Genomic DNA, 14,823 nt, shown 5'->3' on the forward strand with positions numbered 1-14,823 from the left:
TAAAATAAAGTATGTTTTCATGAAGAAGTGAAAAGGGTCAATTTGTTCTTTTTGGTCTGAAATGAAGTCGGTGTTGGTAACGCCAACGGTAAAGTGCCAATGTTGAGAATGACATACGTTACAAAGCTCCATCTATGCTCACAAATTTAAACTACCATCCAGAATATGCCATTTATGTGAACTCAATTCCACAAGGATCCAAATCAAAAGCTCCAAACATGATTTTTCTTTGGGTCATTACTGCAGACTGGAATACAAGGAACCCAAAGACACTACAGAAATTAAATCATCAATTTAAGTGAATATGAACTCAGTAGATTAAATTGAATTTAAATATGTGAAATAATTAACAGGCCCTCATCGCAAACATTTTGCACATACACATGAAGTTGAAGTTAAAAACACTTCAATCTCATCTGTGTTTTCACAGAACTTTTCAGACAATTGAAATGGAATGGTTCTGATAGCCTACCCAACTGGCAATTCCACAGAAACAAATATACAGTAAGAAAAAAAAATTGCAGCTGCTGGAAATCCAGGCCACACACACAAAATGCTGGAGGAACTCAACAGGCCAGGCAGCATCTATGGAAAAGAGTACAGCTGACATTTCAGGCCAAGACCCTTCATTAGTCCTGATGAAGGGTTTCAGCCTGAAACATCGTTTACACAATACTGTCTTTTTAAAAACAACGCCAGATTAAAATGATTTGATATTTTGACTGCAAAATTTCATGGATGCATACATAATTTTATTTTAGGAAACACAATGCTGGAATTGTATCCAAAGACTTAATTGTAGTAACAATCAGGAAATCTGCTTAGTTTAAATATAGTTTCCTTACTTGTATATCCTGTTCTTTTCTTGTTACGCGAAGATGTAAAGATTCTTCCATTAACTTCATTTGTCTCTCTTTTTCTCCAATCCTTTAAAAGGATGACGCAAGTCAAACCCATAGCTCTGAGTTCCCACAATCATCTTATATTTTATCAGAAGTCCATAATTATTAGCAGGAAAGAGTAAATCTGTTCTTCCACTTACAGGCATTTCTGCTTGTTTCCACAGGACAGTCTTCCAGACTACTCAATTTATGACTTTTACAGTAATACCTGCATTAAATCTATACCCCCCCTTGCAAATATGTAACCAATTTAAGATTTATGGTGTAAACACAGATAATTAATTTCAGGCAAGATTTCCCTAATTTGCATGATCTAACTGGGCCAATTCAGATTTAAAACAGATGTCAAGAATTCAGCTAGCCTGCCCAACTATTTTTAATTAAACTTCCAATCAGGAACCCAACATGGCATGCCTCCAGTTAGAAAAGATTTCACTTTTGGACAACACAAATTGGACTTAAATTACTTACTCTTCAAAATTGTGGAAAATAGGGTGGTAGATTTTACAGTACTTAAAATTCCAGAAATGCTCCCGACTATTCAATTTTGTAAGAAGTTATGACCATGAATTAAGCAATATATAGAAATGAAGGTTACATAAGTGTAACTACATTAGCAACCATTCTGGTCCTGTTTATTAACTTGTTACTCTTCATGATTCAGAGCTGCGCCTGTGAAAATCAAGTGGTGGATGCTACGATGTGCAAGCTTTCCAAGAATAGAACCCATATTTTAATATTTCTGTAGCTGTACAGAAGGTCATGCATCATTACTTGATTAAGATACAAGGCTACTTGTGCCTCTGCCTTGTTGAGGCGGAGAATTGCATTTTGCATGCAAGTGGATGCAATTTCAGTTTATTTAGACTGTGCATTTGGTGCCCAATGATCTTAATGGTCTATAAATGAATATTATTAGGGTCCTTTATAATTGTCAAACCATCATTTTCTCGCAATTGATGGTAACCTCCAGAGTTAATTCCCTGACTTACTTCTTCTGCAATTCTTCAACTACACTAGCCGCTGAAGCCTAAAAAAAAGGATAAATAAATGATTTAGTAAACTGCATTCTTGAGCATTAGATAAACTTCACATTTTCTACAGAAGGAAAATATTCAACCAAATTCAAAAACGTTCATGTTTGCCAATAACCTTTACCATACCCAAAAGGATACAAGATTTAGAGCAAACAATGACAACCTATTTGGTATCAACACAATAAAGGGCAGTTTTGTGCACTTTATGATGTCACAAGATTAACAGGAAGTATGGAGATTTCAATGTCCTAGCTCAGCATACAAATCAAATACAGAAATTAGGTAGCTCAGTAGGCTAATGAGTAACTGCCGTAATGCATCAAACAGAAGGTATTTGGAACCTACCAGCAATAAGTAAAGTCACTTTTATTGTCATAACTGCTAGTACAGTACATAGTAAAAATGAGAATGTTTTTCAGGACCATGGTGTTACATGACAGTACAAAAACTAGACGAACTACGTAAAAAAAATCCACAGAGAAAGCTACACTGGACTACAGACCTACCCAGGACTGCATAAAGTGCACAAAAACAGTGCAGGCATTACAATAAATAATAAACAGGACAATAGGGCAAGGTGTCAGTCCAGGCTCTGAGTATTGAGCCTAATAGCTTGGGGGAAGAAACTGTTACATAGTCTGGTCGTGAGAGCCCGAATGCTTCGGAGCCTTTTCCCAGACGGCAGGAGGGAGAAGAGATTGTATGAGGGGTGCATGGAGTCCTTCATAATGCTGTTTCCTTTGCAGATGCAGCGTGTAGTGTAAATGTCCGTGATGGCAGAAAGAGAAACCCTGATGATCTTCTCAGCTGACCTCACCATCCGCTGCAGGATCTTGCGATCCGAAATGGTGCAATTTCCGAACCAGGCAGTGATACAGCTGCTCAGGATGCTGTCAATACAACCCCTGTATAATGTGATGAGGATGGGGGGGGGGGGGGGGGGGAGAGGTGGGGGAGGAAGAGATGGACTTTCCTCAGCCTTTGCAGAGAGTAGAGACGCTGCTGGGCTTTCTTTGCTATGGAGCTGGTGTTGAGGGACCAGGTGAGATTCTCCACCAGGTGAACACCAAGAAATTTGGTGCTCTTTACGATCTCTACTGAGGAGCCGTCGATGTTCAGCAGGGAGTGGTCACTCTGTATCCTCCTGAAGTCAACAACCATCTCTTTTGTTCACATTAAGAGACAGGTTGTTGGCTCTGCACCAGTCTATTAGCCACTGCACCTCTTCTCTGTAAGCTGATTGTCATTCTTGCTGATGAGACCCACCACGGTTGTGTCATAACTTAATTTAAAAGTACAAGATAATTCACATTTTAAACATTGATAATTTGAAATTTACATCTTCAAGCATCTCTGTACCTGAGTTGCCATTTGGGCATGGAGATTTTGGAGTTGAGCACTCATTGTTTGCTTCTGTTCCAACAGGTCCTTTTAAGAATACAGAAGAGAAAGGAAATGACTAAAAGTTAGTTTAAGAAACATATCAAACCTCAATTATGAAAATAACTGTTTAATAATATATTCAAATGTCCTTTCCCAAATGTCTGATTATACTTGCCCTAGCAATGACAGATCTTGTTTTCACTTTTATTCTACTTTCAGTAGGTGTTGGGGTTCTCCCACTTCCTAGCTGGACCCAAAATCTTCAAAGGCACTACTTTCAATTAGGTCAAAGCACTCTTTAATCAAACTGGGCAGAAATTTAAGATCCAAATAGGTTTGAGAGATATAATAAGGAAGAAGCAGTGAAATCAAAAGTTTCAATGTTCATGGAAGATTAACTACTGTTTTAGGAAGGTATGGGAATTATATCAATGGAAATTTTTACTGAAGACCACACTTAGCTCTGAGTTAATTACAAATTAACTGATGAAAGATTCAGAGCTTGAAGTTCTTCCAACTTACCAATAATCTGTATGAAGTCCAAACACAAAGCCTTTACAAACTACAACATTCATTTCTTATTAGCAATAGTACTTATCCAATAAAAAAATATTTTTTATTTTGCTGTGAAGGTATAGCTTTGTATTAGTGGAGGCACAGAATGAAATAGTTTGGAATCAATGCTGGAGCTGTGCACAACACAGAAGATGGCTATTGTGGGATGAAAACTATTTGATAAATGCTGTTGGCACAATACAATTGAATACAGGGAGAATGGATGATTTCACAGTGAACTACTCTTGACTGACAAAATCCTTTTGGTACGTGGAAAAGTTGGCTTAATCTCCTTCCCTTACTGAAGGGCAGAACAGCACATGGAACATGACTAAAATTATGCAATAATTCACTAGCCAGGCCTCACACAAACAAAAAACAATCTTTATTACCACATTAATATGTCAGATTTTTAAAAAATGACCTATAAGAAAGACAATGTTTAAGAACAACCAGCTATAATATAGAATGAGAATTTTTTTTTATACTTTCTTTATGCATCTTTTGGTGGAAGTGCATAGTACTGAAACACTTTTTTCTTAAAAGAAAGGGAAACTTAGCTTTGCTAATACCTGCACTTGGATCTTCATAGCATCATCTGCAGTAGCTCGCTTTTGTTCTGCATTTACCAGCTGCAACATCTTTTGTTCCATTTGTTGCTTAGATAACATAGTATCTGTGAGCTTACTGTGCAGGCTCTGCACCTCTTTGTTTTTGTTGCTAATTTCACTCTCAGCAACCATAAGTTTATTTTGTAAATCTAAAAGATACAAAAAAGCCACAATTAACAAATTAAAATGCATTCTGAACTTGGCAGTCTTTATTATAAAATATTTGCCCACTTTACAAAAGTACATTACTATTTTACAAATGCTCAACTTCCCTGCAGCTGAATTATTAGCAGAGACTTTTCAAAATATATCAAGTTTTCAGTCACATTCTTTTTGATTCTCTACATAAATCTTACAACATTATAGCAATAGTCTCATGCAGATAACCAAGTCAACAATAAACACGAGCTTCCATCATTAACTGCAACAAAAAAAAGAAAATTAGCATTTGCATGAAGAACACAAAAAAAAACAAAATTTTGGTCTGACAGCAGTGGTGAGACAAACTGTGTTAACAGCTGTTAATGAAGCAAATTGCACAGCAGTTTCCAATGTCTGCAGATAAAAGTAAATCTTTGTATTAGTTACTCCAGTTCTCCACAGGTTTTTAATCCAATACAATATTCAGATACACAAGGAAAGGGAAGTTTTGCTGCACCTGTATAGCACACTAGATGAAGACTTACAACTGCATGGATAGATTGAAGAAACTATGGTGTTTTCCCAAAAACTTTAAATATTTGTGTTCAAAATGGAAGATTCCAAAGTAAATGGTCTTGTTTATGCCAGTTACAGTCATGGGAGTCAAATGGAATTTCCAAGCTTTCAACCACTCCAGCTGGAGCGATTCCAAGAAACTTCAAGATTGACTCAAGTCTGGAATGTACTGAGTAACATTTTTCAGAGTAACAGCAGCAGGAGAATGTACAATTCTGATCCCAGGCAGCCAAACACAACCTGGAATTAGAATCTAATCATAATAATGGAAGATCCCATCTTGAATGTTAGGCGTAAAAAGGCAAGTGAATTTTTTTTTTTAAAAAAACCCTTCATCTGAGCTTTAATATGTTAATCATTAAATGTTATAATTTTGAATAATTCTTTTTTTTTAAAAACAGTCTGAATGTTAAAGATAAAATTGTAAAGGCTCGACTGTTGTGATGCAACATAGAGCACCAGTCTCAACTGAGTAAATGGATTAAAAGCAAATGGAATATCACCCAACCTGCTGTAACCAGCAATGCACAGACAGTGGTAAATACAGGGTGGGGTGGGGCGGGTTAATTCATTTTGGTTTCAAAGGAACACAATCAGCTAATGGCCTCATTCATAAATTTCTCAGAACCAAAATAAAGTCTAAGTGTGCAGGTGAAAAAAAGCAACTGCAAAGGTAGAGGTAGAGGATGAAGAGAAAATACATTTACACATATTAAATAATTAAAACAAAAACAACTGGGTGCAAGAAATCTAAATTAAAAACAGAAAATGTGGGGAATAAAAGGCAGGTCAGGCAGTATCTATGGAGAGAAAAAGCAAACAAATATTTCTGGTAGAAGACCCATTATCTCTTTCCACAGTTACTACCTGAGCTGCTGTGTTTTCATCACCCTTTTTAAATTTATGGATGCCAGGCAGAGCAGAAAGCCAACCAACAACTACAGTACAACGCAATAAGAAACAAAGATTCACACATGCAGCGTCACACTCATTGGCCAATGTGAAAATGCAATTGAAAGTTATAGAACCCTAAAGCACCCTGATTAAAAAAAAACTGCACTAACTCGTGTCAAGAAAATAAACACAGATCTCAAAATTATTTCTGAAAACAAAGGGCTCAGCTGCTCAACATAATTTTACCCATTTCAAAATGAATGAACTGTCAGCTTCAGAGTCCTAAACCACCACTCGCCCTATCATAGCATTCTTTGGGCTAAAATGCAATCATGAGAAAACAAGATTGAAGACTTCAGAGCAAGATTATTTTACCAGAGGGTCACAAGGGACTGGTGTGTATTCTATTTCAGAAAGACATGGCTCACTTCCAACTCTCCAGATTAACTGGTCATTGTAATTGTAAATTGTCCCACGAGTAGACTAGGATTGAACTGAGGGACTGCTGGGTGGCATGGCTTGGAGGGCTGGAAGTGCCTCCTCTGTGCTAAACCTCAAAAGTAAAATAAGCAACCCCACCCAAGAGTTTTACAATCCACTGCATGGACTAGTAGTATTGGGCAAGGCAAAAGGCAATGGTGCCTGCTGTCATGTGCACAGAAACAGAGGACTGAATTTGGGACTGCTTTGAGTTATTCAAGGATCTGTCAGTAGACCTAAATGAATATATTTTTGACACTGACTCATTGGGACATGTGTGTACACACATTCTGGGTTGTCCCCCAGTCAGAGGCCCTGAATAAACCAGGAGATTGGTAATCTGCTGAAAGCTAGAACTGTGAATTACAGGACTAGAGACCCAAAGTCGCAGCTACAACATCTAGAAGGTCACTGAGTGCAAGCAATTTCAGACTAAACTCTGATGTAGCAGGGTTTGCGTGATATTATATCCTACGAGGTGAGATTGAATAGCATCAGTAGCAACAACACATCACTCCTGGATGAGCTCAATGCCTTACACACAGCATGACTGGGAGAACTGTAAGAAAGCCTACTCAAGTCCCCCCCATCTCAGGATGATCTTGTAATTACAATCTCTGACACTGCCATCTGTGCATCCTTCAAGAGGGTGAAAGGTATCCAACAATAGCAGTCTTAGCTAACTACCTGACGGTCCAGAGAGGCAGGGGGAGCAGGCAGAGAGAGCAGAGCACCCCTGCGGCCATTCCCATTAACAATAAGTATACCGTTCTGGATACTGTTGATGGGGATGACCTACCAGGAATGAGTTGTAGTGGTTCTGCCTCTGGCACAGAGGTTGAACCTTCAACTAGGAAGGGGAGGAGGGAAGAGAAGAGAGCGATAGTTTTAGGGGATTCTATAGTCAGGGGGGCAGATAGGAGATTTTGTGTGGCAGATCGGGAGTCTCGGATGGTATGTTGCCTCCCTGGTGCCAGGGTCCGGGACATCTCAGATCGGGTGCAGGCTATTCTTGAGAACGAGGGCATGAACCCAGATGTAGTGGTCCATGTAGGGACCAACAATGTAGGTAAGGTGAGTGAGGGGGTCCTGCTTAGAGGGTTCAGGGAGTTAGGAGTGATGCTGAAAGGCAGGACCTCCAGGGTGACAATCTCGGGATTGCTACCTGTGCCACGTGCGAGTGAGGCGAAGAATAGAATGATTACACATATTAATACGAGGCTGAGAGCATGGTGCAGGAACGAAGTGTTCAGGTTTTTGGATAATTGGTCTTTGTTCCAGGGACGTTGGGATCTGTTTCGAAGGGAAGGTCTACATCTGAACTGGAGGGGTACTAATATTCTTGCAGGAATGTTTGCCAGTGCTGCTCAGGGGGGTTTAAACTAGATGTGCAGGGGGCAGGGATCCAGAATAAGAGAGAAGATGATATGATGAAGGATAAGGGACAGGTGGGGAATACACGTTTCCCAAATATTAATTGTGTAAAGGAGAAAGGTGAGACAGAACAGGTGTTGGAAAAGTTACGTGTACAGAGGGTTGGTCAGAAAGAGCATGGGGTTAAATGTGTAGAAGGTTTGGGTGATCTTGAGAAGGTCATCAAAATTCAAGGTGCAATTAGCCCGATGGAAGTTCAAGGAGCTGGGTTAGGTACAATAGACAGTGTTTTAAGCAAAGAGAGGAGGAATGGGCTAAGAATTCTATACTTGAATGTGCGTAGTGTCAGAAATAAGACAGATGAGCTTGAAGCTCAGATGAAAATGGGGAACTACGATATTGTTGGGATAACGGAGACATGGCTGCAAGGGGATCAGGCCTGGGAATTGAGTGTACCAGGGTATATGTGCTATCGTAGAGACAGAAATATGGGAAGAGGGGGTGGGGTGTCCCTGTTGGTGAGAAATGAGATTCAGTCCTTAGCAAGGGGTGACTTAGGAACAGGGGAAGTAGAGTCTGTGTGGATTGAGCTGAGGAACAGTAAGGGTAAAAAGACCCTAATGGGTGTTGTGTACAGGCCCCCAAACAGTAGCGTGGATATTGGGTACAAGTTGATTAGAGAGTTAACATTGGCATGTGCTGAAGGTAATGCAGTCGTTATGGGAGATTTCAACATGCAGGTGAACTGGGAGAATCAGGTAGTTGCTGGACCCCAGGATAGGGAGTTTGTGGAGTGTCTAAGGGATGTATTTTTGGAACAGCTTGTGCTTGAGCCAACCAGGAACGAGGCTATTTTGGACTTGGTGATGTGTAATGAACAGGAATTGATAAGTGATCTTAAAGTAAAGGAGCCATTAGGAAGTAGTGATCATAACATGATAAGTTTTTATCCACAATTTGAGAGGGATAAGGGCAGATCAGAGGTGTCAGTGTTGCAATTAAATAAAGGAGACTACGGAGCCATGAGGGAAGAGCTGGCCAAAGTTAAATGGGCAGATGCCCTGGCAGGAAAGACAGTGGATCAGCAGCAGCAGATATTCTTGGGGATAATACAAAAGCAGTTCATTCCAATGAGAAGGAAGGATTCAAAGAGGGGGAAGGGGCCACAGTGGTTGACAAAGGAAGCCAGAGATTGTATAGCATTAAAGAAAAGAAGTATGACAGGGCTAAGATGAGTGGGAATACAGATGATTGGGAAAGTTTTAAGGAACAGCAGATCTTAACTAAAAAAGCAATACGGAGAGAAAAAAAATCAGGTATGAGCTCAGTCTAGCCAGGAATATAAAAGGGGATAGCAAAAGCTTTTTTAGCTAGGTGAAGAGAAAGAAGATAGTTAAGAACAATGTTGGCCCCTTGAAGAATGAATTGGGAGAAATTGTTATGGGAAACAGGGAAATGGCAACAAAATTTAATGCGTACTTTAGATCTGTCTTCACCAGGGAGGACACAAGCAATCTCCCCTTAGTATGGATGGGCCAGTGTCATAAGATATCAGAGGAATTGAAACAGATTGACATTAGGAAAGAAACTGTGATGAGTAGACTGATAGGACTGAAGGCTAATAAATCCCCGGGTCCAGATAGTCTGCATCCGTGGGTTCTAAAAGAGGTGGCTCAGGAAATTGCAGATGCATTGGTAATCATTTTCCAATGTTCCTTAGATTCAGGATCAGTTCCTGAAGATTGGAGAGTGGCTAATGTTATCCCACTTTTCAAGAAGGGAGGGAAGGAGAAAACGGAGAACTATCGTCCTGTTAGCCTAACGTCAGTCGTGGGGAAGATGCGTGAGTCCATTATTAAGGACAAAATAGTGGCATATCTTGATGGCAGCAATAGGATTAGGCCGAGCCAGCATAGATTTACCAAGGGCAAATCATGCTTGACTAATCTGTTGGAGTTTTTTTGAGGGTGTAACAAGGATGTTAGATGAGGGTAAGCCAGTGGATATAGTGTACCTAGATTTTCAGAAGGCATTCGATAAGGTGCCACATAGGAGATTGGTGAGTAAAATCAGAGCTCATGGCATCGGGGGCAGGGTTTCAACATGGATAGAAAACTGGTTGGCAGATAGAAAGCAAAGGATAGCAGTGAATGGGTGTTTCTCGGACTGGCTGGAGGTGACTAGTGGGGTACCACAGGGCTCTGTATTGGGACCACAGCTCTTTACGATTTATGTCAACGATTTAGATGAGGGCATTGAAAACTATATCAGCAAGTTTGCTGACGATACTAAACTGGGTGGCAGTGTGACATGCGAAGAGGACATTAGGAGAATACAGGGAGACTTGGATAGGCTGGGTGAGTGGGCAGATACTTGGCAGATGTCATTCAATGTGAATAAATGTGAAGTTATCCACTTTGGAAGCAGGAACAAGAGGGCAGAGTATTGTCTGAACAGTGTAGAGTTAGGTAAGGGAGAAATGCAAAGAGACCTAGGAGTCCTAGTTCATCAGTCAATGAAGGTGAATGAGCAAGTGCAACAGGCAGTGAAGAGGGCAAATGGAATGTTGGCCTTTATTACAAGGGGAATTGAGTACAAGAGCAAGGATGTCCTTTTGCATTTGTACAGGGCCCTGGTGAGACCACACCTGGAATATTGTGTAGTTTTGGTCTCCAGGTTTAAGGAAGGAGATTCTGGCAATTGAGGAAGTGCAGCGTAGATTCACTAGGTTGATTCCTGGGATGGCAGGGCTGTCTTATGCAGAGAGATTGGAGAGATTGGGCTTGTACACACTGGAACTGAGGAGATTGAGAGGGGATCTGATTGAAACGTTTAAGATAATTAAAGGATTTGATAGGATTGAGGCAGGAAATATGTTCCAGATGTTTGGAGAGTCCAGTACCAGAGGGCATGGATTGAAAATAAGAGGTCAGTTATTTAAAACAGAGTTGAGGAAAAACTTCTTCTCCCAGAGAGTTGTGGAGGTGCGGAATGCACTGCCTCGGAAGACGGTGGAGGCCAATTTTCTGGATGCTTTCAAGAAGGAGCTAGATAGATATCTGATGGATAGGGGAATCAAGGGATATGGGGGCAAGGCAGGGACTGGGTATTGATAGTGAATGATCAGCCATGATCTCAGAATGGCAGCGCAGACTCGAGGGGCTGAATGGTCTACTTCTGCACCTATTGTCTACTCAAGATTTGTGTGGACCAATTTACAGACATATTCAACCCCTCACTTGTGCATTCTTGAGGTTTCCACCTGCTTCAAAAAAAAGCATCGATCGTACTAGTGCACCATTAGAGTTCTGTGACCTGCCTTAATCAATACTTCCTGGTAGTGCTTATATCACCTGTTATGAAGCTTTAAGGAAATTGGTTATTGGCCCAATCAACTCTTGCCTCAAAGGTGACTTGGATCCAATCCAATTTGTTTATTACACCAGGTTAACAGCAGATGTGATAGCCCTCTTTATTTCAGAATGCTGGCTTCTGCAATTCTTTCTCGATGTTTTAGAGCTATGTACAATGAAGCACGAAGGCAGTTATCTTCAGACAATCTTTTTCAAAAGGAATGTCTAAAACAAAATGCAGACGTCTCTGCAGCTTATTAAATCTAATTCTAAAACATTGCCAGATCAAAAGAGATGACAAATCGTATTCAGACAAACTTTAATTGCTATTTACTGAGAATTCACATGTAGGTATTTGGTGTACTATCAAATAACAAAGAGTCTGTGTATGTCTATTTATTTGGATTTTCAGAAGGCCTTTTACAAGGGGTTGTATATGTGTCTGCTTAACACGATAAAAGCCCATGATACTACAGGATTGATACTAGCATGGATAGAAGATTTGCTGACTGGCAGGAGGCAAAGAATGAGGATAAGGGGGTCTTTTCTGATTGGCTGCCAGTGAGTGGTGGTGCTCCACAGGGGTTAGTATTGGGACCACTTTTTTTTCCCATGTTCTACTTCAATAACTTAGATGACAGAATTGATGGGGATTTGTGGCCAAGTTTGCAGACCATACCAAGTTAACTGGAGGGGCAGTTAGTGTTGAGGAAGCAGGGAATCTGGGAGACTGGAAGAATGGACAAAGAAGTGGCAGATGGAATACGGTGTAGGGAAGTACATAGTCACTTTAGGTAAAATGTATAAAGGTGTACACTATTTTCTGTACAGGGAGGAAACTTAAAAATCAGAGGTTCAAATGGACTTGGGAGCCCTCACGCAGGATTCCCTGAAGATTAACTTATAGGCGAGTCAGTGGTAAGGAACGGAAATGCATTATACTAGTATTCAATATGAAAGGACTAAAATACAAGAGCACAGATGTAATGCTGAAGCTTTAATAAGGCATTGGTCAACTGCACTTGGAGAATTGAGAGCAGTTCTGGGCCCTTTATCCAAGAAAAGATGTGCTGCCATTGGAGAAGGTCCATAGGTGTTTCAGGAGAATGATGCCAGGAATGAAAGGGTTAATGCATGGTGAGCATTTGATGGCTCTGAGTTTGTACTCACTGGAGTTCATAAGAAAGGGGAGGGAGGGGGGAGAGAATGGGATATCATTGAGACCCATTAAATATTGTAAGGCCTAGATAGAGTGGAAATGGAGAGGATATTTCCTAGAGTGCACTAGTCTACATCCAGAGGGCACAGGGTCAGAATAGAAGGATGTTCATTGAGAAAAAAAGATGAGGAATATTTTTAGCTGTAGGGTGGTGAATCTGTGAAATTCATTGCCGTGGGTGGCTACGGAAGCAAGTCATATAGTGGAGGTTGCTAGGTTCTTGATCAGTCAGGGTGTCAAAGATTACAGGGAGAAGGCAGGAGAATGGGGTTGAGATGAATAATATGTCAGTCATGATGGAAAGGCAGAGGAGACTTGATGGGCTGAGTGGCCTGATTCTGTTCTTATGTTTTATGGTCTTAACAGCTGGTAAGCTGCAAGTTATGAGCACAAGGAACAATGAAACTTTAAAAACACAGAGGCCTGTAAGAGCCCAAGGGTTAAGTATCTATCTGCTCCACTAAATAGATACCTTGTTTTGCATTCTGAACTTCTGTTAGTCTTTTGTCATGCTCTGCAGTTATGTTCCTGAGATATTTCTGCACTTCCTCTTGTCTCCTTTCAGCTTCCTCCTGCAGTTTACTCTTTGGGAATAAAAAATAGAAATTAAATTAACTTACCTTCCAAATCATTAAAAGCACAAACATTCTAAAAAGCCTTAGACACAAATATATTCTATCTCCTAAGAGAAAGAGTACTGTACTGCACAGATAATTGTAAAATATCCAGTTCAGCTACATAGGCAAATTCAAAAACGAACTACGAGTCTAAATATTTCTCTTATCACTATGTTCACCTTGTTCCATAGAACAAGAATGAGCATTAGGCCATCTTTAAATTACAGTGCAAGATAATCCTATTCTTTACAGTATTCAGGATATTCAATTAACAGGCTATGCCAAAAAGAAATTAATCAATATCAATATTGCATTTAGATTAACAGACAAGAATGAAATAGAGGATCACTAACATTTGCAATCTAAAAGGACAGGAAAATAGGACGATGTGTTTGGCTCTTTCAAAGAGTAATCAAGGAACATAGTGGCCTGAATGAATTGAATCTGTAGAAATGATCCAAGCATTTAAACAGAGCTTAAGTGTATTATTCAATATGGGATGATAAAGAGTAAAGCCACATAAAAAGGCATTGCAAGAATGAAACTGAAGAAAATTCTTATACAAGTGAGATTAAAACAAGATTAATCTGAGTTTTTTAAAAAATCTCTTGCTACAGTTTACAGGCTTATGTTACCAAAGAACGGAATGTTGAACGCACAAAGCATCTGCTGAACATATGAGCAAGATCATTCCAATGAATTGTTATTCAATTTTCTTTTTAATTTGTTAGTTTTTTTTTAATACCTTGAGTTGTTGAACTGTTTGTTCATAGGAAACTTCCAGATTGTTTTTCTGTGCCTCTTCCTGCTGAAGGCGATTTGTTTTCTCTGTAAATTCATTCATTAATCTAGCATAATCTTGCCGCAGTTTGTTTAGTTCTGTCGATTGCCTACATTCAACATTTACCAAAAAAGAAAAAAAAAAATTGGCTTTACTAGCATTCTATAATAACCAAACAGTATTTTTACCTATCTGGCAGCACATTTTATGTGAAAGCAGAAAAATGTGATATTTACCCATTTTGCATTAAACTTTGCCTGTTTATTCAATATTGATAGCACAGCATTCTTTAGTTTTTTTTACTAACTTTGAGAGAGGGAAGTGAGACAGGCTTACAGTAAGAACAAGATACTTGGACAACTACTCATACTAATCCAGGATAGTTGGGGAATGAGGCACTGGGAAGCAAAACTGTGGGATAAGTGAGTTACAAATTGAGAAACATATACCTTTCCATTTCATTTCAGTAGAAGGCACATCTTTGAGATCAAATGAGTGTTGTAGCTCAGATCCAAACTGATTATTTAGCTGGATATATTAGCTATTGACAGTAATTTTCTCCTCTTAAAAAGCTAAAAACTTAAAATAGCAAGGCACCCATCAGATGGTGCAAATTAAGTTATTCCAGAACTTGTGGAGGAGAAGTCGGCTCAAAATCACAAATACAGTCCTCTGGAATCTCTAACAATAACCAAGGCAAATAATTACGTTCATTGAAATACAAGGCTTCCTTTAGGGACCATGGATTTAATCACATAGATAAGGAGTCATATTCATTCCAACTATGTTGTAATAATATAAACAGAAAATGCTGAAAACATGCAGGTCAGAGTGCCTTCAACGTTTTCCTTTACTTCAGATTTCCAGCAGTTAAAATTTTATAATATTCACTGTTTTATT

The 14,823-nt window shown here is 39.5% G+C and overlaps 1 protein-coding gene across 6 annotated transcripts in view; it reads right to left on the minus strand.

The window, feature by feature from the left end:
• ktn1 (kinectin 1) overlaps positions 1 to 14,823 on the minus strand; it is a 192,361-nt gene that overhangs the window by 53,010 nt on the left and 124,528 nt on the right. For all 6 annotated transcript variants that reach the window (XM_059957483.1, XM_059957473.1, XM_059957491.1 and 3 more), the window contains 6 exons: positions 13,888 to 14,032; positions 12,998 to 13,109; positions 4,450 to 4,637; positions 3,299 to 3,367; positions 1,895 to 1,932; positions 846 to 927 (listed from right to left, as the gene is read on the minus strand). In XM_059957483.1, coding sequence (XP_059813466.1) covers positions 846 to 927; positions 1,895 to 1,932; positions 3,299 to 3,367; positions 4,450 to 4,637; positions 12,998 to 13,109; positions 13,888 to 14,032 — 634 coding nt within the window. The remainder of the gene's footprint in view (positions 1 to 845; positions 928 to 1,894; positions 1,933 to 3,298; positions 3,368 to 4,449; positions 4,638 to 12,997; positions 13,110 to 13,887; positions 14,033 to 14,823) is intronic.

The sequence above is a fragment of the Hypanus sabinus genome, chromosome 2 (assembly GCF_030144855.1).
Source record: "Hypanus sabinus isolate sHypSab1 chromosome 2, sHypSab1.hap1, whole genome shotgun sequence".
NCBI classification, from domain to species: Eukaryota; Metazoa; Chordata; class Chondrichthyes; order Myliobatiformes; family Dasyatidae; genus Hypanus; species Hypanus sabinus.